The 25,017-nt window shown below is 33.4% G+C and overlaps 3 protein-coding genes and 1 pseudogene across 10 annotated transcripts; 3 read left to right on the top strand and 1 right to left on the bottom strand.

Moving 5' to 3' along the window:
* The first annotated feature begins 973 nt into the window (after positions 1 to 973).
* LOC111288449 (4-coumarate--CoA ligase-like 1) lies at positions 974 to 3,459 on the top strand (annotated as a pseudogene). The gene is made up of 3 exons (XR_016341284.1): positions 974 to 1,701; positions 2,042 to 2,513; positions 2,600 to 3,459. The product of XR_016341284.1 is annotated as a 4-coumarate--CoA ligase-like 1 (transcript).
* Positions 3,460 to 5,341: 1,882 nt separating this feature from the next.
* LOC111287108 (squamosa promoter-binding-like protein 2) lies at positions 5,342 to 10,664 on the top strand. Of its 3 annotated transcripts, none has more exons than XM_089759996.1 (6): positions 5,342 to 5,544; positions 6,833 to 7,105; positions 7,330 to 8,047; positions 8,271 to 8,407; positions 9,290 to 9,553; positions 10,118 to 10,664. In XM_089759996.1, the coding sequence occupies exons 3-6, from the start codon at positions 7,335 to 7,337 to the stop codon at positions 10,456 to 10,458; spliced, it is 1,455 nt and encodes a 484-aa protein (XP_089616122.1). In that variant the 5' UTR covers positions 5,342 to 5,544; positions 6,833 to 7,105; positions 7,330 to 7,334; the 3' UTR covers positions 10,459 to 10,664. The 3 variants fall into 3 exon arrangements, with proteins under 3 accessions (XP_089616122.1, XP_089616121.1, XP_089616123.1); XM_089759995.1 differs by lacking the exon at positions 5,342 to 5,544 and adding an exon at positions 5,676 to 6,432 and having other exon boundaries at positions 6,687 to 7,105; XM_089759997.1 differs by lacking the exon at positions 5,342 to 5,544 and having other exon boundaries at positions 6,433 to 7,105; positions 7,330 to 7,710; positions 7,807 to 8,047.
* A 1,430-nt stretch (positions 10,665 to 12,094) lies between these two features.
* On the bottom strand, positions 12,095 to 15,695 carry LOC111287109 (ranBP2-type zinc finger protein At1g67325-like). Of its 2 annotated transcripts, XM_022877349.2 has the most exons (10): positions 15,540 to 15,695; positions 15,224 to 15,269; positions 15,024 to 15,139; positions 14,285 to 14,564; positions 13,988 to 14,058; positions 13,383 to 13,434; positions 13,170 to 13,279; positions 12,973 to 12,997; positions 12,746 to 12,897; positions 12,095 to 12,459 (listed from the first exon to the last, which is right to left on the bottom strand). In XM_022877349.2, the coding sequence occupies exons 1-10, from the start codon at positions 15,546 to 15,548 to the stop codon at positions 12,457 to 12,459; spliced, it is 864 nt and encodes a 287-aa protein (XP_022733084.1). In that variant the 5' UTR covers positions 15,549 to 15,695; the 3' UTR covers positions 12,095 to 12,456. The 2 variants fall into 2 exon arrangements, with proteins under 2 accessions (XP_022733084.1, XP_022733085.1); XM_022877350.2 differs by lacking the exons at positions 13,170 to 13,279; positions 13,383 to 13,434 and having other exon boundaries at positions 12,322 to 12,459; positions 15,540 to 15,679.
* Positions 15,696 to 18,763: 3,068 nt separating this feature from the next.
* Positions 18,764 to 24,105, top strand: LOC111287734 (YTH domain-containing protein ECT2-like). Of its 4 annotated transcripts, none has more exons than XM_089759994.1 (9): positions 18,869 to 19,025; positions 19,414 to 19,493; positions 19,625 to 19,736; positions 20,525 to 20,586; positions 20,688 to 21,197; positions 21,792 to 22,322; positions 22,753 to 22,965; positions 23,439 to 23,481; positions 23,559 to 23,723. In XM_089759994.1, the coding sequence occupies exons 1-9, from the start codon at positions 18,983 to 18,985 to the stop codon at positions 23,579 to 23,581; spliced, it is 1,617 nt and encodes a 538-aa protein (XP_089616120.1). In that variant the 5' UTR covers positions 18,869 to 18,982; the 3' UTR covers positions 23,582 to 23,723. The 4 variants fall into 4 exon arrangements, with proteins under 4 accessions (XP_022734141.2, XP_089616120.1, XP_089616119.1 ...); XM_089759993.1 differs by having other exon boundaries at positions 18,870 to 19,025; positions 21,792 to 22,304; positions 23,439 to 23,486; positions 23,559 to 24,105; XM_089759992.1 differs by having other exon boundaries at positions 18,874 to 19,025; positions 23,439 to 23,486; positions 23,559 to 24,105.
* The last annotated feature ends 912 nt before the right edge of the window (positions 24,106 to 25,017 follow it).

Raw genomic sequence — 25,017 nt, 5'->3', positions numbered from 1 at the left:
TGAAAAAGTTTGGTGGACACGTGGTTAGGTACTATTGGTCATTGTCGATCATTAAGGTGACAGATGCGTCACCCAGAAGCCTCCACGTTTCGTATTTCCTTAGAAAAATATAGAAACAGTTGTGGTTTCAGTGTCAAAAATGATGAAAACCCAAGGCCGAAAGTCACGCGGCAAAAGACGATCGATGTTTGCTTCAACGTAGAACTTGGAACATTAAAAAAAAAGGGATGTGAAGGGGAGAGGGTAAATTAAATTTAAGGTAACAGGGAAGGGATTTAGAAACGATAATGATTAGGGTTGTCCAAAAACCAAGGGTAGGGTATGGGACGGCGGAGTGTTATCATTTCAACTGCTCTAGGGAAAGGGAAGGGGAACACAAAGTTCTTTTCTTTCTTTTTGTTATTTTGATTTTGGTAGGTATGTGTATCATTATGGCTCATGATGTTCATCATCATGACTCCTTTCTTTTACGTTTGCATTTCTTTTACTCGTATGTTTTTCTTGCTTTTTTTTTTTGAACAGTATTACTTACATTTGGTCCCAAAGGGCTTTTGACTGAATCATATATATATATATATATATATATAGATATATAAGTATGCTGGCAAATAATTATGACTTCAAAAACAAAGTTAGGTACTAAAGTTTCTTTGTTTCTCCAATTTTATAAAATTGTAAACTGAATTGACGTCCAAAATAAAAATAAAACTCTCTCTTCCAATCAGACGTTATTTGGATATTATTTTTTGGATTTTATTAATAAATGTTTTTAAAATATTTTTTGGATTTTGAGGGAAAAATCAAGAAATCCTCCAATTTTGGCAAATAATTGTATTTCTAGCCTTTGCTTCTGACAATTGTTTTGATATATTTTCAGTAATTGTTAAAAAAAATTTTTATGTTTTCATCTTTAATTATTTTTCTCCATTTTTTTTTACTAGCAATTAACTTCCCGCAATACGGGGCGGCAAAATACCTTGCGAGGGTTGTTTGGGTTACAGATATAGTTATGGTTGCACTGTATATGGATCCACTTCTAATGGGTCGACAAAATTGTGGTTCGACAAACAGCCCAAACTAGGCATCTCAGCCAGCCCCAAAATAAGAAACTGGCTGAAGATTAGGATGCTCCTCAATTTTATGGTAACCCAGTGCCAAGGTTCATGCACATATACTCATGGCAATATTCTGAGATTGTCTCCTTGCCGCTCACAAGTCACAATGCCATGCACGGGACATTCATTTATAGAGCAGTACTGGCCAGTCTCATCACTGCAAATCCTTGTACCAACTATGGAAAGTCCAACTCCAATTCAACATTCAGAAGATAATGGAGAATTAAATATTTTCCGCCAGTTCCAGTGCCTGATAACTTGACGCTGCCAGAATTTGTTCTCCAGGATGCTGAATTATATGCTGACAGGGTGTCCGGAAAAGCTTATACTTATCGGCTATGGCGATGTGATTAGGGACACAGGGAGATTTGGGAAGGCCTTGAGGTTGCTTGGCCCCAGGAAAGGCCACGTAGTTCTGGCACTACTCCCCCATATTGCAGAGTATGGCATTGTTGCTCCTGGAATCATGGCTGCTGGGGGTGTTTTCTCAGGTTCAAACCCAGCGTCACACCCATTAGGAATAAAGAAACAAGCAGATGCTGCAAATGCCAAGTTGGTAGTAACAAATGACCCAAACTATGAAAAGGTGATGAAATAGATGCCTCCATTGTTGTTTAAAATAGCTACTTCCAATGAAATGATGATTTTAATTTGTGGTTTAGTACTTGCATCAATACTAGCTGCTGTCTTCATGCAATTTTGGTTTAGCATCCTTGATTGAACCAGTGACTAGATCTTTTGAAAAATAAACAAATTGAATATCTCAATGACTTATCTGATCTGCAATATCACTTTTTAATATCTTACTTTTTTCTTGGCTTATTTTAGAAAACTGATTCCAAATCTTTAATTGGTGAAAACAAAGAAAGATAACAAACTCTGCATTCTATGATCTAGTTAAATTAACCATCAGCTTGAAAGAACAGGTGAAAGGTCTGGAGGAGACATTGAAGGTGCCCTGAGGACTGAATTGGGACGAGCTGCTCGAAGCAGGGGACAGCGCCGGAGCAGGCACCAGGTTTAGTAAGGAGGAACTTCTCCAGAGTGATCTATATGCCCTTCCATTCTCTCCGGGTACCACGGGTTTCTAAGGGTGTAATGCTGAGCCATAGAAATTTAGTGGCTAATCTATGCTCCTCTCTCTTCGGTGTAGGAGCAGAGATGATAGGTCAGGCCACCACATTAGGCCAAATTCCTTTGTTTCAAATATATGGGATCACTGGAATCTGCTGTGCCACGCTTAGGATCAAAGGGAAAGTGGTGATGATGAACAAGTTTGATCTTAGGACATTCCTGAATGCATTGATCACTCAGGGCTATTATGACAGCAGAAGCTCCACTAGCCCCAGAGCTTCTTTCCGCTTTTCAAACAAGTTCCCTGGTTTTGAGGTCTAAGAGGTGAGCAATGCCCCTTTTGGTCAGCTGAATTTTATGCTTTACCTTATATTGCTATACTTACATCTGTTCAATCTTTTTGCTACTAGGCATATGGACTAACTGAGCATAGCTGCATCACACTCACCCATGGAGACCCTATTAAAGGCCATGGCATTGCAAAGAAAAACTCAGTTGGGTTTTATTCTTCCTAATTGAGAGATCAAGTTCATTGATCCTGACACCCGTCGATCTCTTCCTGAGAGTACCCCGGGTGAACTATGTGTCAGAAGCCAATGTGTAATGCAAGGTTCAAATTAACCACCAAAAATTTTTTTATTCCTGTAGATCATAAGATCATTTGAACTGATATTCAATTTGGCACTTAATTAATTTATTCATTGGTACTCTTGCAACTGATATTGCACTATGGAATAAAGGTTTGTGAACTTTACGGATTACCATGAAAGCGAGGAGACCAATCGGATCATTGACAAGAACGGGTACAGGTCACTGCTTATGTAGATGATGATGGAGACATTTTTATTGTGGATCGCATCAAAGAGTTCATCAAGTAAAAGGGCTTTCAGGTAAGCTCAAGATTTTGACATTTTGTAGGGAAAAAAAAAACCTTTTTTGGTTAGGAGTTTCAGTGAACAAAACACGACAGCAATAGCCAACATCATAAGGGAATCATAGCGCAAAAGCACACTGATAACTGGTAGGCTGTTTTTCTGATTTATCATTTGGTTATGAAATTAGCTGTTGTGCTGTAAAATTGTCAGAATGATGAAGGGTATAGGCAAGTTAAATTGTTTAATTAATGTTTCATAAAAGTTTTGAGAGAAATAGGCAATATATACATTCAGATTGGAAGAACTTTGCTATTGAAATCAAGTCCCCAAGGCCCCAACAACTAATCTTGTCTATAGAAGGTTAAGGCTACAATTAACAGAGTTTTGAACTCACAAACCACACCAACCAAGCTAGAGGCTATCCTCCTGTTTCATCCCTTAGTTGAAGATGCAGCCTAAGTATATCGTGCCGCCGGCGTCTGTGCAATTTGATTGATTCAATGCAGTTCATAATCATAAAAATTCTTCCTGGAATTTTACAAAATGTCCTGTAACTGCAGGCTGCCTGAGGAAGAGGCAGATGAAATCTCAGCTACATGTGTTGTTATAACCCAAGACATCGTGGTCAGGTCCCAGGTTGACGAATTTGATAAGAATTTGCTCAGTACTAGACCAGTGCACCCTTTGGGGTGAGCACCATGACGTAAAGAAATGGAACCCCTCGAGAAACAAGTATCATACTAAAAAACATAGTAGTACATAAAAATTATTGTTTTCTGCGCAAAGGGTCTCTTAAAACAACAGTTTTAGCCATGCGAAGCCGCTAAACCACGTTCAAAAGACACCCCCACAAAACGAAAAATGTCAGCGTGAAATTTAGTTTTAATTTTAACCTCATGAGCTCACGTGGGATCATCTGAATTTTAATAATGTTGAGATCATGCAGCTTCGTTTTCTTTTAAAGGAAAAAAAAAGTTAAAATTAATGTTTGAGCTGATTAATTTACTAAAATGCCAACTTTGGTCCACTCCACACCGTATTGATCCTTATATTATTTGGTACATAAAAATTTAGATAAAAAAACTATCTTATTTTAAAATTTAGGTATGTCTCATGTTTCAAAAAAATTTTGTATTAAATTTATATATTATTAAAAAAAAAACTGATAACAACAAAAATCCTTTTTTTTTTTTTTGCCAAATCAAAGTTAAATTTTAACGAGTTTATTCTTGAAATTAACTTTGATCATTCAATTTTCATTTAAACTACATTCTGACGAGATAATTTAATTTTGAAACAATGTAAGGAAAGTTTCATAAAATTCACCAAAATCAACATGTAGCTGTAAAATTAATTAAAATAACAAATAAAAAATATGTTTGAATTTATGATTAAAAAATAGATATAATAATTGATTATTTCATTAAAAATAATTGACTTTTATATTATTTTCTTTTTAATTTTATATTAAAAGCAATCAATTATCATTGGATCCAAAGATTCAATAAACTTTTGAGTGCTGTTAAATGTATTCTCATTTTTTTTCTTCACATTCTAATGTTTTTTTAAAATTTTTGTACATTAAATCATTTAAATACTCTTCTCACAATTTTTAGTAATTTTATAACTTTTTGAAATTCAAGAAAGTTATATATTTTTTTAAAAATGCATTTTCAAAAGATTATAAATTTTTTCGAAAATTTAACTTTAATAAAAATTTATTTCCATGAAGGTTTATAATCTTTCGAAATTTTATTTTTTAAAAATTATATAAATTTTAACAAATTTATTTATGAAAAAAATTATTTTTGAAAATTTATAAAAAAATAAATAATTTTATTTACAAAAAATTTTAAAAAAAGTATGAAAAAAAAAAAAGAAAAGGCTGAGGTGTCTTTCTCCGACTGAAGGCTCAGGAGCAGTGAGATTTTTTGTCCTCAACACCATGTAGGATGTTTATCCAAATGCACTAACATCTCACTTGGAGACAAAGAGTAGCTTGGATTTCATCGCATTGAATTGTCTCCAAGTCGAGTCGAGTCCACTGCAGTACCGAGTTGATTCGGTTACGGGTCGGTTGAAGACAATTCGTTCCCCGCCCTGGCCCAGGCTTGGCTGTCTGGCTGGCTGGCTGGCTACCTGTCATTGACAAGAGCAAGGTCGCCCTTTCAATACCGTCCAAAAAATAATATAGCCTGAGCAAGTTGCAGCCAATTTTATACCGACACGTGTCCTTGTTTTATAATTACTACCTGTTTTCTGCAAAAAATTGAAAGAAAATTAATTCTTCCCGAAAAGCTATGCTTTTTTTGGCCTTTTTTTTTTTTTTTTCTCTTCTTTATTTTCTTGTCTGTCCCTCCATTTTCAGACTCTGAAAGGCTCAGACTCGGCTTTGGGCTGTGCTGTGTCTTTATCTCCTTTCCTTTTCAAGCTCTTAACTTTTCTCTGCTTTTTCTCTGACACCATTTAAGGACCCGTCGGTAAGTAACTCACCAATAATTTCTTCACCTTTGTTTTTCTCTTTTGTTCATTTTTTTTTTAATCTCGCCGTAAAAAAAAGGAAGAGAAATACAGACTTTTTTATTAATAAAGAGAGTAATAATGAGGTACTGGAATTTCTAAAAATGGGAAACATCTCTTGTTTTTGCGGCTCAGATTGAAACACCAGTTTCTTCATACTTCTGTTATTATTATTATTATTGTGTGAATTTGTTTGAAATATAGAAAAGGTTAAAAGAATTAAGACTATTTTTTTTTAGTTTGCTTCCTCTGCTTTTGTCGTTATTAATTTTCTGGGGAAAGTGAAAGAAAGCGACTAATTTTTTTTTTTGTCAAAAGGGCTCGTTTTTGGTTTTGGCCCTTTATTTCTAGCTGAAATCTAGGCAGAATTTATCAAATCTTTAAAAACAATAACGATGTGATGAGTGATACCTATAAACGGGACCAGTTACTTTCTAAAAATTTATTCTTTAATGATTTCTAGAAGTTTTTCGAAGTAAAAAAGACAAATTTCAGTTTATTTCTTTGTTCTGTTTTTATTTCAATGCAAAAGCAAAAACTTCATTTTTGGGGAATAAATTTATTTCCTGCACTGATTTCTTTTTTGTTGCATTTGTGGTATTTGTTGATTGATTCTTTTTTTTTCTGTGGGGATAAAAAAAATGTTGCTGGGATAGCTTTTCTTTTTTAAGGCTGTAAACTGTTGAATTTGTTGTACATTAGGGTTTCTTTGAATTTTTTACAGTATTTGATTAGTCGTTGTGGGTCTCAGTCAAGTACCTACTTTTAGGGATTGCTCAGAGAATTGAATGTGAATTATCCAAGGTGTGAAGGTTTTTAGAGTGCGGTATGGCGAGTAACATCAAAATGTGAATGTTCTTTTTTCCTTTTCCCTCTACTTTTATACCGTTACTACATCCTAGAATTATTGGAGAGAGAGACAGAGAGAGATGATTTTCAATGCTGTGGAAACCGGGTAGTTAGTTTCACTTGGGTTGATAGATTAGGTTAAGTTCTTCTAGGATTTTGGTGGTGGGATTTGCTGCAAGTGTTGCAGGTTTAGGGAACAGCTTATATATTTTTGCTTGGGATTGAAGTGGTACTTTTGATCTTGATGTTGTAGGCGTATATATGCACAAGAGCGAATAGAGAGATCGATTGGAATTATGCTGTCAGCTTGTTTGTAATGAAAGGAGGAGTAAAGCTTTACTGCTACTCTTGTTCCAAATTGGCAAGGTCTAATATATGACCTTTATTGTCTTTGCTTAGGCTTTCTGTTTTAGAAGGATGGACATTGATATCTGCATAAAAATTGCTTGGCTTGAGAAGTGTTTGCTCGTTTAGTTGAACCTCTCCGGTACTCTGGTTGGAATTTTTTGGAGTGAAGTGGATTTGAAGTGGCATCAGTAAACCTTTTTAGTGTAGAATTGGAGGAGTGAACAAACTCATGTTTTGTCAAAGTGGATTGACAAATTTGCTAATTTGCCCCCCTCTAGTTCTGAGAAACATGGATGGTTGGGCTCTGATGCTGGAGATTTAGCGGTAAGTTTTGTTCTTGATATGCCGGTATTAATTTTGCTTATCTTTTGTTTTGTATGCTATGAATCTGTAGAGTCCACAAATGGTCTCCTTCATATATAGTGTTATAGAATTTAGCATGATTGAATTTTTTTTTCTCATGGTATATTTCCTCTATGAATTGAACAAGCCTCTAGGTTATATTTTCTGGATCTCTTGACAAAGTTGCTTTGATTTTATTGAATAAGATTGTATGAAGCATTCTATGAGTTCTATCTCTCTGATGGAGTGGAACGCCAAAACCCCCTTGCAATGGGACTGGGAAAACCTAATGATGTTAAATGCGACACCAACTGAAATTCCAAGGAAGCTAACACCCATAGAGTGGGATATTGATGGTGAGGGAGGAATGGACTATGGGTCTCTCTATTCTTCTAGTGCTGCTGGAGGTAGTGGTGGTTCTGGTTCAGATTTGGGCCTTGCTTCATTGTCTAAAAGTTCCAAATCGGCATCCATTAATTCTTCATCTATGGGGGAGGTGAAAGCGACCAAATTTACTTTGGAGACCTTTGAAGCTGTCCCAGATGATATTAGCAACAAGAAAGAAGTTTCCAAGGTTGAGCTGACTGGTACTTCCCCAACACTTGAGGCTACAGTTGGCTCTGGTGAACCCTTACTTAGTTTAAAGCTTGGTAAACGATCGTACTTTGAAGATGTTTGTGCAGGAAGCAATGCTAAGAATTCATCTTATTCTGTGAATCCTGGACCATCTCCTATCCCAGCAAAGAGATCCAAACCCATTTGTCAGAGTACACATGTTCTGCGTTGCCAAGTCGAAGGCTGTAACCTTGACCTCTCATCGGCTAAGGAGTACCATCAGAAGCACAGAGTTTGTGAAAGTCATTCAAAGAGTCCAAAGGTCATTGTTGGTGGTCTTGAACGCCGGTTCTGCCAGCAGTGTAGCAGGTGAAATTTTTTCTTGGTTCTGGTGATTTTTACATTGGAAGTTGATTGTTTCCAAAAAATTTTCTTTATCGATTATGTGCTACTTTTGCATGGTGATGTTCTAATTATCTTAGTATTAAACACTTGAGGTCTCTTGCTGATGGTAGTAGTTTGATTCCTTATTCCTGAGCCAGTGATTCTATTTCATGTTGAAATCATTATTATGTTGGTCATGATGTCAAAGGTTCCATGGCCTGTCAGAGTTTGATGAAAAGAAGCGAAGCTGTCGTCGGCGCCTTTCTGACCACAATGCAAGGCGCCGCAAACCACAGACAGAAGCAATCCATTTCAATGCTGCGAGGCTTACATCATCATCGTATGGTATTGGTTTCAGACTTAAGTTCAATATGTTTTGTGCATATAATTTTTGTTGTAGGCTACTATAACAGGAATTGACCAACTGAACACTTTTTCATTCTTCTTTCTTTTAATTCTCAAATTATGGAGTTGAGTGATTCATTAACTGTCAAATCTGGATTTTTTTAATTCATTACATTATTCTCCTATAAATAGTGCTAATGACTCAATGGTAATAGAATATCTTGATATATATTGCTTATTGGTTGCATGTCAATTACATCTTGAGTGATTCCTTAACTAAGTTGTATCTCTGTTTTTTTCCTCTTTAACTTGTACTCCTATTAATGGTGCATGCCTGGGTCCAAGTGAATGGTGCAATAGTTTCTTCTTTTTTCTTGTATTAATATGTTTGACACCATTATTTGCAACTAATAATATATAATAATTTATATAAAATTTGAAAATTTCTGACCTGGAAATTGGTAAGTTAGAAAGTCTACAGATAATGATATAGGTTTATGATTCTTCTTGAATTCCTATCATGCAGTTCTTGATATTTGAATGCCATTTAAATGTCCACTTAGATATTATGGGAGTTAAGTATCTCATGCATATTATATATTCTCTTTGCATATTTATATTCTTTAATTTAATATAATCAAATAGTCTGGGGAAGATTTACACCGTACTTTATTGGATGGCATGCTTCTAATATAATTGTTGTTCCTCCTTTCAAGTCCTCACTTGTTTGTTAGAAATATCTGAGATTGTCTGCTAGCATCTCCGTCTGTTAGCATCTCTTAACTGAGTACCACCTGGTGGTCATGCAAGACTTGCAAGTATGATATATTTCAGGACATGCTAATGTGTGAAGCTTGATAAGTTGTGCCAATGCTTGTGCAGATGGAAAGCAACAGGTGGGTTTTGTCTGGAATAAAGTGCCGTTTCTTCATGCTAGGCCTAATGAAGATTTTACATGGGAAGGCACTTCTGACTTCAAGTCCCCTCAATTTAAAGGTTATACACCTGCAAAAGTTGGAAACGTCAATGGACAGTTGCAACTGCCAGGCAATCAGCTGTTGAATTCCATCACGATGCAATGTCATGATTCCAATACATGCCTGCCCGCCAAGGGCAAGCACAGTACAACTGCGGTTCTCAACCAAGGTTTGTTTAGTTTTTCTCACTAGGAAATAAGTATCATATGCATTTGGTTTATGATGGTTAACAAATCTTATCTGGCATCTTTTCTACTGCTTTAAGAAAATTATTCTTGTATTTCAAATATCCTTGTACTACAAAGCTTTTCCTAAACACATTCGGATATCATGTGATGATTTGTTTACACTGGAATCTGGTGGATTCCAGAAATAAGATGCATAGGGAGAAGTGGCAATAGATGTTCGATGATGAAAACGCAATTTTCTATGAACAGTCAATGTAAATTAAAGTGGCATGCTGTCCTCCATGGAGCATGGAGTAATGTTACTTGAGGGATCACATACATACCTAGGGGAAAATGTTTTAATTACTTTAGGTCTTTGGCTTGGAAAACTTTTTCTGGAATATAATACATAAACTATAGAAAGATGTATAATTTTAACTTTGCTGAAGGGAGTTACATATTGCTGATCCCAATGAGAGATAAGTCGCCATGCTGAAGATCTCTCAGGTTTGTAAAAATGATCTTTCTGTACTAAACTGATGATTGATTTTGTCAAATTTTTGTAGGTGTAGAAGAATCCACAGTTGCTTCAAATATGGGTACGACGCAAGATATTCATCGTGCTCTCTCTCTTCTGTCAAACGATACATGGGATTCTTGTAAGCCAAAACATGGTTCGCTTGCCTACTCCATGCATGCTAATCCTGCCACAATGTCTCAGCCAGCAATGAATGCAGTTTCGCAAGGTTTTCCTCTTGCCTTATCCGAAAACTGGCTGATGGAACAACAGACAGCTGAATCCCAAGCTCATAAAGCCTTGCATAGTGATGGTGACAACCATTTCCAAGAGTTCCAGTTGCACAAGGCTTCGTATGATAGCAGCTTTTTTTCCAATCAGATTAACTGACTGCACAAATTTGGATAAGCTTAAATATATATAAATTCCTGTCCAGGTATTCCATTGTTAAAATTATTTACTGAGAATTCTGGCTGTGTCGTATGGGTGACAAGAGGCCATCAAAATCATTTGCTATTAATTTTTTGCTTTTTATTCAGTTCACTTTTTGTTAAAAAAAAATACCAAAAAAGAAAAGAGAAGAGCATTTATCCAAAGCAGCACTACTAATCGACGTAAATGACTAGCACTGTCATGCCTGCGAAGTTTATTGTGGGTCCAATATCGTTGCATAGAAGCTCAGCTGGTGAGGTATAGCATACGATGCGTGCAGAGTTTGGTGCAATTTGATAGGAGATTTTAGACCTAGGAGTATGAAATCAATCAAAATTCAAAATAAACTCTTAATGATTTAGGATTATTTAATCAATCACAATTCAAAACTGTTGTGTTAGATTTATTGCAATTTTATATTAAGTTCATTTGTAAATGTTAAATTTTTACATAATTTTTTAGTGCGAAGATTATAATTAAAAAAAATGTTAAACTAAAATGCAACCAATGACCTCTTGTATTAAAATATTAAGAAAAATAATGTTTATAACAGCACCGGAACACTCGGTTTCAGTCACAAGTTGATAGTGGCACTAGATGACCAAATGGCTGTATGCCCCATAGAGAAAGATTAATCAGGTGACCATTGAAATATGCACGCATGAATTTAAATTTCGAAGTGCTTTTGCATGATCAGTCAAATGTCGGGCGAAACATTATTTTTGAAGATTAAAAAAAAAAAAAAAAAAAAAAAAACAAACAAACATAAAATGCTGCCCACATAACTACTTAAAACTATAAAGACTTGGTACTGCTATTCATTGCCCTTATGATATTTACTTTAATGTTTAGGATCATATGGTTACGACCTTGGTGTTTGCAAAAAAAAAAAAAAAAACACGAAAACAAAAAACAGAAACAGGCTAAAAGATGAAAACACACACTTAAACTATCGTAGGGGAGTCGTCCAAGAAAAGCAGTGCTTACATTGCAGACAGAACTCATAACACCTATAGCCGGTAACAATTCAATCATGACCAGAAATGTCGATAACACCAACACAGGTTTTAAATTGGCAGCTTCATTAACTTAACCAAACCTACATTTTCTCGAAAATTGAGGGACTTATGCAACGTGTAATACTGACAAGAAACCAGAGTTCGCAATTAAAGATCACCACCCGCCAATGATAAGGGATGAATACTTGCTACATAGAGCAAAGTTGACCAGATTACTTTTAACACCAATGCCAACAGGAGACTAAGCACCTATGGTGGTGCAAAATAGGATACACAGTGACCAATCATATCTCCGGTAACTATCCTATCGGTCAATGTGTAATTTCTGAAAGATATAGAGAAAATCTCTCAAAATCACAGAAAATGTCTAGACCATGTCACAAGCAAAAAACACGACATGCAACTGTCCTCTACTTCCTATAGTCAAGCATGAAAACAACTGAAGATATTTCCCACTCCCTGCATTATGTGACAATAGATCTAATTAAACATTGGAAGATGAGAACCTCGTATGCTTCTAACAGAGGCTTTCTGTTGAAACAATGAAAACTCAACACAGACGATAGAAAACTGAATGAAAACCAGAAAAGTGCAACCTGTAGTTTCCTTTCCCCACTAGCAGCATATCTAAGTCCACAATAACATCCTCACTAGAATAGATGAGTTTATTCCAAAGTACAAAACCTACCTAACAGAAACCAGAAACAACCTGTAAAATATTTTCCAGATTAAGATGGCTGACACATAATGCACCAATGATCCATAAAGACCACAAATACCATGGCATTAATACAACAACCGGACACTGATCATGAGAAGGTAGAGTAACTTGACAACCGCTGCAACATGAGGACGACATGACTGACTTTCAGACACCCATATTGAGCAATGCTGGACGACAACTCTGGACCTTCTCAACCCAAACATGTCCTAGTACTCACTGGAACAGTAGACAATTGCAAATCAATGGAAAGAAAGAAAGAAACCAAAAGTAAAAAGGCAACATTCAAGCATCTGTTTACTATAATGCAGAAAATATAGTAATAGTTTAACACACACAAGGTGAAAGAGAGAGAGCGAGGAGGTAGCCGAAAAAAATCTTTAACTAGGAATAGTTTGAAGTATTGAAAGCTTATAGAATTCTTACCGAGTACAAATATGATCAACAGAATCAATAACTTCAAGTAACAAACTAGATGACAAAGAAACTGCATCAGACCACAAACCTGATCATTTTCATTAGCTGTTGGTGACGGGGACTTCTTTGACTCGGCTGGTTTGTCAGCCCCACAATTTTGTCTGTTGCACTTTGTCCTAAAAGGATAGTTAATATTGCTACATTTCTCACACTTCCAGCTTCCCTCAGGCATCTTTTGTTCTGAAAAGAGTGAAATACATATGTATAAAATTTTAAACATATGACATGATATTTTACAAATTTAAAAGAACTTACTTGAATTTTTATCCGATTTTGGAGCCTGCATTTACAAGAGAATATCGTTATAAATCAGACAGATTCATAATCACAAGAAAAAGTAATGCAGTATTTCATGAAATTTTCAGTTTTCAAAGTACCAAAGGCAATTTAAGTCACAAAGAGAAGCTATGTTGCATTGATATTATTAAATATATAAATAAATCTACAAAAACCTGAGATCCAGGCTTAGGTGTGTTGCATTTCCGCATGTTACAGACAGTTCTGAAGGAAAAGTTAATATTCCCACATTTTGGGCATGTCCAATCATTATCACGCGTAGCATCTGGTGAGGATTAGATGAAAAATTAATCAAATTATTGGATGATAATTGCTGTAATGCCCAGATAACAGTTTCTTTGTACATGAACAGTAGAGATATGGCATACCTAAACCCTTTTTCTGTGATTTATCATCTGGAAAAAATCCTGGCCTTGGTCCCTATAGGTTAAAAATATATATTATATCATAAAGTTTGACTTACATATAAGACGATGTAGCTCCACCAAAAGTAAAAAAATATTAGATGGTCCAAAGAAAATAGGAAAATTTCAGAACCAATCCACAGCATGCCTATTGGTGGTAAACACATGCTTTTGTGGCATGTCTCTAAAATCAAATACACCTAAGAAGGATAGGATGCATACTCAATAAAGAATTGCTAGCTGTCAAGACATTAAGTAAATCAAGTTCACAATTCCAAACCTAGAAAATGTGCAATTACAACATAGATTATATGGTCCAGAGAGAATAGGAAAATTTCAGAACCAACCTGCATGTCTCTAAAATCAAATACACCTAAGAAGGATGGGATGCATGCTCAATAAAGAATTGCTAGCTGTCAAGACATTAAGTAAATCAAGTTCACAATTCCAAACCTAGAAAATGTGCAATTACAACAAAGAGAAGTGACACAAAATGCTAAACTTGCCACCTTAATTTGACAGTCCTAACAAAGGGTGGTCTCAAACTAGCATTAAACTTCTCAACATACCATTGGAGGTGGGCCCATGGGCAAACCCAAGCCGTAACGGTCCATCAAAGGAGGCATACCATACATCCCACCTGGAAAAGAAAAATTAACTACTTAATAATGCAATACTAATAGCATACTTAAGGTAACCCATATATGCATAGGGATGGTTGGGAATCTTTTGCAGATAAGAATGAATTATGATCAATTTGTGGTCTTGGTCAACAATTTAACTTGCCAGAAAATACAAACAGGAGAATAAAATAAGTAAAAGGTGGGAAAAATAATAGCAATTATAGACTGGAAAAGGCAAATTACCAAGACCATTTCCAATCATCGACCCACTAGAATAAGGGGGTGGTCCAGAAATATGCAATGGCCGATAGGGACTGCCACCAGAAAGACGACTGCCATAATTGTAATGATAAGCTGATCCTCCAGAAAAAGGAATGTCATATGGAGGAATAGAGGAACCATTAAAGAGGGAAGAACCATAAGGTGGTACGCCCAGATACATTGAAGATGGTGCACCAGGACCTACATAAGGAGTGGATGACGAGTAATTCTGGGGGACTTGCAGAGGCTTGGCTGCAGATTTCTGCAAGGGAAAAATTACCAACTTAATTTTTGAAAAACAATGGGAGAAAAAAATATATAAAGAGGGGTTAGTATCTAGAGAGATAAACAAACAAATAGAAAAAGCTCATGATCAATAGATATATGAAACGAAAACAGAGGACATAGAAAGACTAAAGCAAAGCATAGAGTGGGGTACTACACAACAGTCTCTCCAATCTTTTTCCTCTATATCAGCTCAAAACCAAGTATTAAATTCATTAATGCAACTTGCTATGCCATGTATTTTTAAGTTATCGGCTCTTCTATTACTCATAGTATGGAAACAATTTCAATCTGGAAATTAGTAAATCAAAACCCTATGAGCCAAAACTATAACAATATACAATTCATCCATATTCAAAAGTCAGGAAATGTTTTAACACACTGACACATGGACATCTTAACAGAGTCAGAATGGCTAATACAAATCAAGACTTACTGAATTATGATCAGCTGGCCTGGGTTGAGTGCAATTGCGCATATTGCAAGTAGTCCTAAATGAAAAATTGACATTCCCGCAACTTGGGCATGTCCAATCATCTTCCCTACGACTACCTACAAATTTACCAACAATATTTCAACATTGCCAAAATTAAACACCAAAAGGTACACAGAATTTAATACAAATAACTGTCATACCATCTGTTCTAGCACGTTTGGCTGCTGAAGAGTTTCTGTTATCAACCTGAAGCACCAAAAAAAAAAAGAGATAGAGATAATCACATTAAACAATGCCCCTAATTTCATGTAATAATTACAAAGCAATATTTTACGAAATTTAATTCACCTTCTGAATAAAAATTGGATAACTGAGCAATAACAAAAAGTATTCGAAAAAACCCTAGCTTAGCTTGGGGAATTGAAATTCAAGATAATTATAAAATTTGATCAATTAGGGTTTGGATGCATAGATTAAAAAATAGTGGAAATTGAGAGAAACGGAAGAAAATAATACCTGAGACATTGAGGCGGCAGCGATTGGCTGAGATAAGGGCTCTTTTCAGTTTAAAGATTCGAAGTAGAAGAGAGAGTGTGTGGGATTTGGGACTTTGCCCTACAATGAAACGGCGGTGACGGGCTTTAAACACAAGGGTGGGGGGATTTTAAGTGTGAGGGATGTAATCAAAATTTTCGTTTATAAACGCACGTTGCCGTCTGATGTTGACGGCGTTTAAACTTAAGGTGATTTGGATGGTCCTAGTTTTTGGACTTGGTGGGCCCGATGTCCGTGTGTCGATACACTATAGCACAGACTTTTTTCTTTTTCTTTCTCTTTTTTTTTTTTGCCAAATAAGAAAGCAAAATAAAAAATAACTTTTTAATTAAAATTAAATTATGACTCAAAATTTTATTATTTCATTATAATTAATTAAATTTTAAATATATAATTTTATTTAATTATATTTTTATTTAATAAAAATTAATCATATCATTCTCATGATTGTGATACATAGAAATAAAAATTCAAATACTACCGCTTACATATTTTTAAAAATATTTAAATATTAATAAAAACGGTTTAATTCGATCCAATAAAGAATTTATTAGCTTTTTATTGACCCAAATAGATCACCAATTCCTCTACCAATCGGTTCAATTTTTAAAACATTTATCATCCTCTAGTAATGGTGCAATAAGTAAATTTACTTTCTTTTTTTTTTGAATAATTAAGGAGTTTGGTTGCCCATGTATAACATTGAGCTAATTAACATTAATCATAGTAGTAAATTACACATATGTTCTTGTAGGCTATTGAACAATTATACAATTTAATAATTGTTTTTTTTTTTTTTATAAACGAGATCATAGTTTGAGGATAAAAAAATTATAATTGTTAGAATTTAAATTTTAAATTTATTAAATATTACATCTTAAAAATAATTGTATAAATTAATTGAATTAAATTATAAATTTAGTCAATATTAATCTTAATTAGTGGAGATTAATAAATTTTTGGATGAAACATTGAATGACAGTTTCACACATATTCACTAGTCAATTACCTAGGACTAGAGAAAAATTATGTCAATGAAAAAAAAAAAAAAACAAAGGCTATATGAGAGAATTAAAGGTGATAATAATTTAAATTTGATTTAATTTTTTAGATAATGCATATAATTATAAATTTTTAAAATTCAATCTAAATTTAAATTGAATTTTTTATACTATCCGATTTGATATGAATCGAATTAAATTATAACAATTTGGTTCGGTTTATCAAATTTTAAATTTATTTTTTTTATTTTGTATATATTATTTTTAATATAATTTAAATAGACGTAGGTGTAAAATAATTATTTTAATTTTATAAACATTTAAAATAATAAAACTAATAAAAATACATAATTCTATTCAATTTTATTTTATTTTTTTAATTTTTAATTTTTCAAGTCAAAATTTTATCTGAACTTAATATATATATTTAATATTTAAACTTAATAAAAAATGAGTAAAAATTTGACCAAACAAATAAATATTATAATTTCAAATTGATTTTTTATTTTTTAAAATTTTTTTTCTTTTCCTAAAGAGAGTTGAGTAATACTCATTGGGTTCTCATTGAAATTTTGAAAATTAATTAGTTTTGTTGAAAATAATGTTAGAATTTTATTTACTTTTGTCCCTCTTAATAATTCAAGAAGATACAAGTAAATATAGAAACTCTACAACAAAAATACAAGATACACTCGTACACAGGAGATTATTTTAATATAATAATCGAGTAACAAGTAAATTAAGTTAACTGACCGTATTTTTTTTACTTTTTTTTTTCCTAAAAAATATAAGATATTTTTCACACAATTATAATGAGAAAAAAAAAAAAAAAAGGAAAGAAGAAAAAATGAATGCTTGTAAGTTAAAAGAATTTTCTTTAACTTTGTTTTTCTTGTTTTATTTTAAAAATATTTTCCTTTAGTGAAAGAAAATAGATATCAGTATATTTGTCTTTTTATTTTTTATTTAAGAAATTATAAAATAATTTTTTAAAATTTAATATAAAAATAAATTTTATTATATAATAAATTAATAAAAATTATTATTATATTAAGAATTAAGAATTATTATTATTTTATAATTTAAAATTTTTATTACGTATAAATTTTAATCTAATATCTTTAATAATAATTTTTCTTTTTATTGTAATTTATCTCACCTCAATCGATATATTTACATTCAAATGTATATTTTTATCATTAATTTTAAATTTACTATTACAATAATCAATCTTGATAATTGATAGATCTGCGTCCGAGCCATTTGCATTAAGGCAGCTCACGAAATTATTATTATTTGGTTAAATTGTTTTATTGAATCTTATACTTAAATAAAGTTATAAATTTATTTGTACAAATAAAATCTCTCAATTTTTATGAATTGCAAAAATTAGTATGATTAGTAGGTTAAAATACTAAAAAAAATTTTAAATTATTTCATATTTTTTAAATAAATCTTATTTTTATTATATTCAATAAACTTTTATCTTTTAATTTATATTCAAATAAATTATATTTCAAAAAAAATATTTATTCATATTAAAAATTTATTTAATACAAATTAAATGTTAATAATTTATTTGAATACAAATGAAAAATTAATGATTTATTTAAATTTAAATTTGAATTAAAATAAAAAATTTATTTGTGTGCAATAAATTTATAAATGTTTACTTAAGTAAAATAACAAAGTTAAAAACTGTTTTATGTTATTTTAGCCTAATTAATAGGTTAGAAATGTATAATCTTCATATAAAAAATATTATACTTAATTTGGCATTAGGTTGCAAGTATATATTTTGGCAAAAAAATTATCACCAAATGTTTTTTTTTTTTTTTTCAAAAGCAAATGTTCTTTCTTAAGTATTTTTATTCTTTATTTTCCATATTTATTTCCAAATATACAAGTAAAGTGAGTAAGGATTTTAGATAAAAAAAGTAAGTGATGTCGTAAAAAAATTAATGCTTGTTGATTTAAGTAATAAAGAGTTTAATTTTTTTTTAAATAAAATCTCAATTTTAAATTTTATAAATAAAAAAATTTATTTAAAAAATATTTTTTTTATAAAATAATATTTTATTCAATTCAAATTAATTAAAATTTAAAATAATTATAGAACACTGATATCTCAAAAAAAAATAGTGATGACGTAAGCAAAAAACTGCTTGGGTTGAGGGAAGCAGCAGTTGGACAAGTGGTGTTTTGCCAACTCTATGCTACGCGCAGATATTCCCTTCCCTTCTCTTCCGTTTCTTTTCCTTTGCTTTCTTTCGAATCCTTTCCTTTTTCCTTCATAATTCGCAATGCCTCCCCTTCTTTCTTCTTTCTGACTCTTTTCAACACAACAACACTGTACCAAACAAACAAAATAAATCTATCAACAACTCTATACCACTGTAATTTATGGCAATGGCTCACCAAAGTTCTGATCGCTTAACCTCTGCTGGTACGCGCCATTGAATCAGAATCCCCGTAAACGTAGAAAGAGAAAAGAAGCCTTCTTTTTAGGCTGTTCATTTTCAATATTGCTTCTACCATTACGGCTTTTTTACTTTTCATTTAATTTTTCTTTATTCTTGTTTGAATTTACGGAATTACCGACTGAGAAATGTAGAATCTATTGCGAGATTTTTGGCCACTTTTGAAGGATTTTATCGAAGATGAACATGAAAATAATTAATGTTTGGTAACAAGTATTATGGCATTTTTTTTAAAAGCCTATCCGTGTTTGTTTAACAGTTTATCCCTATTTGTTTCTGTTTAATGTTTGTCTATTATTCGTTCAATGTTTGTTTGGTTAATCAAAGATTTTGATAATGTTTGTGGAATTGTAGACTCCACGGAGGTATTGAACGTTCTGCTTCCGGATATCAACAACAACAACATTGCTAACCCGAATGTGTTGACTAATAAGGTATATTGTTGCATGCACTGCTTCATTTTGTTGGTTGCCTTAATAAGGTATATCGCCATTTTTAATCTGCTGACTGTTGATAGTATCCTTTGGCCATAATTGAGGATATGGATATTTATTTATTTTTGCAGGATTTGGTTACTGTTGCTCATTTTAGGGACGGTTTGCATCAGTCAGGAGTCATGCCATCTGTGGTGGACTCTAAGACATCCTATTCCTCCCAGGCGCAGTTCTATGATGAAGGTTAGTTCCTTTGCATTTGTCATAAAAACTTTATCTTTTTTATGTAAATATAGATATTGATTATGTGTATGTTAATATATATATATATATATATATATATATAGAAACCTAGGAATAAAGATGTACAAGATATAATGTTTACAACTTGTATATTTCCGAGGAAAGAGATATTCCTTCTTGAGCTGATTGCAAGGGAAATTTATTTTGCATTGAGCAATTTTTCTTCTTATTTATATGTTTTGGACTTTTGGGCAGAGTGAGATCAAAATAGATTCAATATACAACTTGTCTAATCAATTGTGATGTGGGGAAGCTAGTGGTGCTATTTGAAGATAAGATTTATACATACAGTTCAAAAAAGAACTTCTTTGTCTTCTTTGTATAATTACTTTATGATTGCCATAGTGTTATCATTCACCCATCTTTGAATCTATAGAATTTTGCCATATTGGCCAATGATTGAGTAGAACTTTCATCGAATTGTCTCCAAGTCTGTAGTGGACTTGCCGGTTACTTCCAGGATGCTTTAATAGTTGCATGATTTTGGATCGTCTAAGGTTGATTTTTTTGTTAGTATTTAGAATGTAAAATGGCTTTTTTTTTAAGATTCCATTGTAGGTGACACAAAATTAGATGTAAGGCGTGACATGTAAACTATGGACTAAGGTTGCTTAGGCAGGTAGTTGGCACAATCATGGATGGCCGGATAATTCTTCTTTCTGTCACATGATACTTTTTCTTATTTTGCTTGTTACTCATGAAGTTATTGTTCTACTTGTGAGATGCAGCTCATAAACAGGATTCATTTCTTCCATATGTTAATGCTGAGGGCTTGGAAAATGGATTTCATGTGTGTAAACCTCATATCTCTTCCTTCTCAATTAATGTTCTTTATATTCTTTCTGTCTATCATGTCTTATAAAGGCCTTTCTTTTTCTTCACCTTACGCAGGGCATCTACAATGAAACTGTATCTCTTGGATTTCATGGTTTTGGGCCTAACCCACAACTGCCACATAGACCTTATGCTCTGGTTTCATCTCATCTACCTCCCATTGCAGATCCTAGCTGGTTACCCAATGCAAGGCATTTCCCTACCTCAGATTCATCTTATGACCAGCCATCAGTTCCCCTAAATATCGCACATGTTACTTCAAATGCCCAATTTTCTCATCTAGATTGTCCTATAAATCTTGAGCAACAAGTGGATAGAAAAAGATTTGGGCTGAGACCCAATTACCTTCCTCAATCAGGATTGTATGGTGGAGGAAGCAACTTCTTTGGAAGCTCTGGCAAGCTTTGCTCCTCATACCAAGGGTTTGATGGGTCTGGGGCTGATGGAGTCAGTTTAGACTGGTCAAAGCATTTTAGTGGGAAGAGTTCTTTGTTTCAAGTGTTATATCCAGCAGCTTCTCCAAAACGAGTTGATTCACTAGAGTTCCCTTCAAATGACATTGGAATGGTTAGTTCTTTACCTATCACATATTTTAGGTTGTGGAAAGCTTGCTTTATTTGGAGAATTTAGATGGCCATGAAAAATTTTGGAACATTCATTCTATATTTTCTAGCAAGTATACATTTCAGCCATAAGCAAGATTTATCATGATTGGAGTTAGGCATGAAGCCAAGAATACTTTCAACTAGTACTGAACTGTCTAATTGAGCTTCTCAACATTTTTTTTTTGTGGGGGTGGGTTGGAGGAATTAAACAGGTCAGTGAACTTTAATCTGGGTACGATTAAATCAGTTATGTATGGAAAAATATCTCGTGCTCTGTTAAGTTGGCTTAATTTACACCTGTACAGAGAAAGTGGTTCTTATATTAATGATGTAGTAGGCTGGTGTAACTACCAAATTTTAGGGGGATCGGGGAAAGAAAATAAATCAGAGTGCAAATCCTAGAACTCACCAGCAGTTATAAGTAAACAAATTATTAATATCCCAATTCTGAGTTGTTTCTAATTAGTTTACAATTCAATAATATATTCAATATGTTTGAAATTGATACGGTCAAGTTTGATGCTAGTCTATTACCTAACGATTAAATCTTATGCAGGCCTCTTTTCAAAAAAGATCATTTCAGGGGATTGGTTCTTGTTCTGGCTCTGGTTCTGGAGGCTACACTGCTAGCCAAAGTGATCAAAATTTTGGCTGTGGCAGTGTCTCCACTTCTAGTTTAGGAATAAATGGTCAGAACTGGCCTAAGCTTGATGAAGCAAGACGAAGTAGTTGTATTGACTTCTCATGCAGTTGTAATGTAACACTTGATACACTAAGTGAGCATAACAGGGGACCTAGGGCATTTAAACCTAAAAGTCAGATAGCTACCAAAGTTTTTATTGTTGATAGCGGCAAGAATGGCACAAATAATGGCATTACCAATGGATTATACAACAGACAGAATTTTGTCACTGATTATGAGGGTGCAAAGTTCTTCGTGATCAAATCTTACAGTGAAGATAATGTTCACAAGAGCATAAAGTATGGTGTCTGGGCAAGCACCCCTATCGGCAACAAAAAATTGGATACTGCTTATCATGAGGCAAAAGCAAAACAAGGGACATTCCCTGTATTTCTCTTGTTTTCGGTAATTTACCTTACATTGCATTCTAGGTGTTGGATGGATTACAAGAAACACAAAAATTGATGCACAGTCATCTAATCTAACCTACTAAAATAATTGATAGATAGAATATAAATTACTGGTAATGCACTTTTAAGAACAAGGACTATGAAGTGGTGATGCATTTTAAATATTAAGTAGCAACCCTTACTACATAACCTTGCATTTTGCTTCTGGTTCACTAATCTAATCTACTAAAATAATTGATAGGTAGATTATCAATTACTGGTAATGCGTTTTTAAGAACAAGGATTATGAAGTGGTGATGCATTTTAAATATTAAGTAGCAACCCTTACTACATAACCTTACACTTTCCTTCTGGTTCATTTGTGAGCAAAGACCATAAATGAGCTTGAAATTACTTTACTTGCTCCTTATATGTTATGTATGCAGGTGAATGCTAGTGCTCAGTTTTGTGGAGTGGCTGAGATGGTGGGACCTGTTGACTTTGATAAAAGCTTGGATTATTGGCTTCAGGATAAGTGGTCTGGGCAATTCCCAGTAAAGTGGTACATTATTAAAGATGTCCCTAACAGTCAGTTCCGCCACATTCTACTTGAAAATAATGACAACAAGCCAGTTACTAACAGTAAAGATACTCAAGAGGTTAGGATTCATTTGGGATTTTCACTTTAGCCACTTTTGCGTGCTGATCTGATTCTTGGTGTATCTGGTTAGTGGTTACATTCAAATTTAGTGCCACTACAGCCTCACTTCATGGTTGTTTCAACTTGAGCTACTGGGGTGATTATGTTGGTCTAGAATCGAATTAGATTTGACCAAGCCTACATGAAACTTGTCTACATTTCCGCCCCAATTATTATTATTATTTTTTTGTAGTTCTCAAGTTATAGTCTTCCGAATTTTTGTTACAATGTAAGTTGTATAATGGATAAACTCCAAGGCACTATGTACATCCCAGAGCTCCCTTGTTTCCATTTGAACAACTTGTGAGTAGTAATATATTGCATGCACATCAACTTGTTATGTTAGGAGCTATATATTGTGCATGCAAGCAAAATTGCACATACGATGCTGATATGTACAGACCTGATGATATGTCCTTCCTATTGTTCCAGTTTTCGCACCATTATACATATTTTGTCTCACTGCTTAAATCAAGTAAGGTATAATCTTTCCCATCTTCCATTGCGACAACTATTTTAAATGGTGTCTTACACTGCCTCACACTATTGCAGGTCGAATTCGAACAGGGTATTGAGATGTTGAACATTTTCAAAAATTATGAAAGTCATTCATCCATCCTAGATGATTTTTACTTCTATGAAGAGCGGCAGAAAGCAATGCAGGAAAGGAAGGCCAGACAGCTAACTAGCCTGGTAGCTTCTCCAAATGATTTAGTTGGTGAGTCGCAGAACCTTGTGTCACTCCCTAATGTCTTCGCAAAGAAACTGTCTAAGAGCTTTGCTGAAGCTCTTTTGCTAAATGAGAACGAGAAAGCAGGTGGAGCAACCGGAAAGGTTCTCTCTACCGCCGGTGGAGGCCTTGGTGGATAACTGCAACGGCAAATTTGGCCTTGGTATGTGGTTATAGTTTATACCTATTACGTTTATATTGTGTTCTTTATTTGTTTTTTTTTTTTAATTATTATTAAGATTTTGCTGCCCCACAAGTTTCGAGAAGGCTCCTAGTTTGGGTTAACTTGGTTTATGGATTTAATTTGTTTAGATAGAGATATCCTGAAGCAGTCCTATACATACATCAGGTGATTGTTCTTTTTAAAAATTGTTGTTACCACATTCTTTTTAGTCGTTTTGTACCTTATCATACCCACTGTTGAAGCCTCCACAAAATTCATTAAAGCCGATGGGAGGTGTTGCTTATGACACTTGATGATGCGTCTAGTATATGACTTTAGGCTGGGTCGGGCTTATGCTCATATCTTCTTCCATCCCCCGACTTGACTCTCTTGACGTGGAATTTGAGTGAAAATTCTGGATCCAAGTCATGATACTATCTCTTATATATTAAAAAAATTTTGATTTGATTATTAGTGTGTAAATTGTAAAGGACCCACTTTCCACTAGTTACGGAAATTGTACAATTGAAGTCCACGATTAAACATCCCAAAACGTTGCCGTCCAGGATCACGATGGCATCTTTTTTTTTTTTTTCTAGAAATGATGCAAATATTGATTCATTGTTAATTTTTTTTATATAAAGAAAATTATGATATGGGAATAAAAAAACGATTACTTATATTAAGATTTAAACTTTAAATTTATTATATATTATTTTTTTAATTTTAAATTTAATTTAAAGTCATTCAACTAGCTTTTAAGTTGGATCCAAAATCTAAAGTTCGTATACTAATAATTTTATTAGATTTTGGTAAGAAAATAATTGTGGAAAGTCGGGACTTTAGAGTGCTTATTTTATTTCTTTTGTTTTGGTATGTAGTTGGGAGTTGCTTATAACATCAACGACAAGTAAATCCACCAGGAAATTTCTTAAAGTTCACAAATAAAGTTTGGTATTGACCCATTCCATTCCCAAATCATCATCACATCAAAATTTCCGACATCTTCAAGCTTAACAAGACTAATAGAGTCCAAGTAACATTTCAACGCCATAATTTAGGGATATTTTGACAATATGATAGGAATGATTTTTGTCATATGATAATTATGTTTTAGG

This window comes from Durio zibethinus, chromosome 4, assembly GCF_047325235.1.
Source record: "Durio zibethinus cultivar Kanyao isolate XHJ-2024 chromosome 4, ASM4732523v1, whole genome shotgun sequence".
NCBI classification, from domain to species: Eukaryota; Viridiplantae; Streptophyta; class Magnoliopsida; order Malvales; family Malvaceae; genus Durio; species Durio zibethinus.
This window is presented reverse-complemented; position numbering and strand designations above follow the sequence as displayed.

Coding starts and splice junctions, on each gene's coding strand:
- LOC111287734 (XM_089759992.1), top strand. CDS start 18,983: ATGGCAATGGCTCACCAAAGTTCTGATCGCTTAACCTCTGCTG. Junction 22,323..22,752: donor CTGTATTTCTCTTGTTTTCG/GTAATTTACCTT, acceptor TTATGTATGCAG/GTGAATGCTAGTGCTCAGTT. Junction 23,487..23,558: donor CACTGCTTAAATCAAGTAAG/GTATAATCTTTC, acceptor ACACTATTGCAG/GTCGAATTCGAACAGGGTAT.
- LOC111287108 (XM_089759996.1), top strand. CDS start 7,335: ATGAAGCATTCTATGAGTTCTATCTCTCTGATGGAGTGGAACGCCAAA. Junction 8,048..8,270: donor TTCTGCCAGCAGTGTAGCAG/GTGAAATTTTTT, acceptor ATGATGTCAAAG/GTTCCATGGCCTGTCAGAGT. Junction 8,408..9,289: donor GCTTACATCATCATCGTATG/GTATTGGTTTCA, acceptor ATGCTTGTGCAG/ATGGAAAGCAACAGGTGGGT.
- LOC111287109 (XM_022877349.2), bottom strand. Junction 12,998..13,169: donor CACCTAAGCCTGGATCTCAG/GTTTTTGTAGAT, acceptor TTGTAAATGCAG/GCTCCAAAATCGGATAAAAA. Junction 12,898..12,972: donor AAAATCGGATAAAAATTCAA/GTAAGTTCTTTT, acceptor CACTCTTTTCAG/AACAAAAGATGCCTGAGGGA.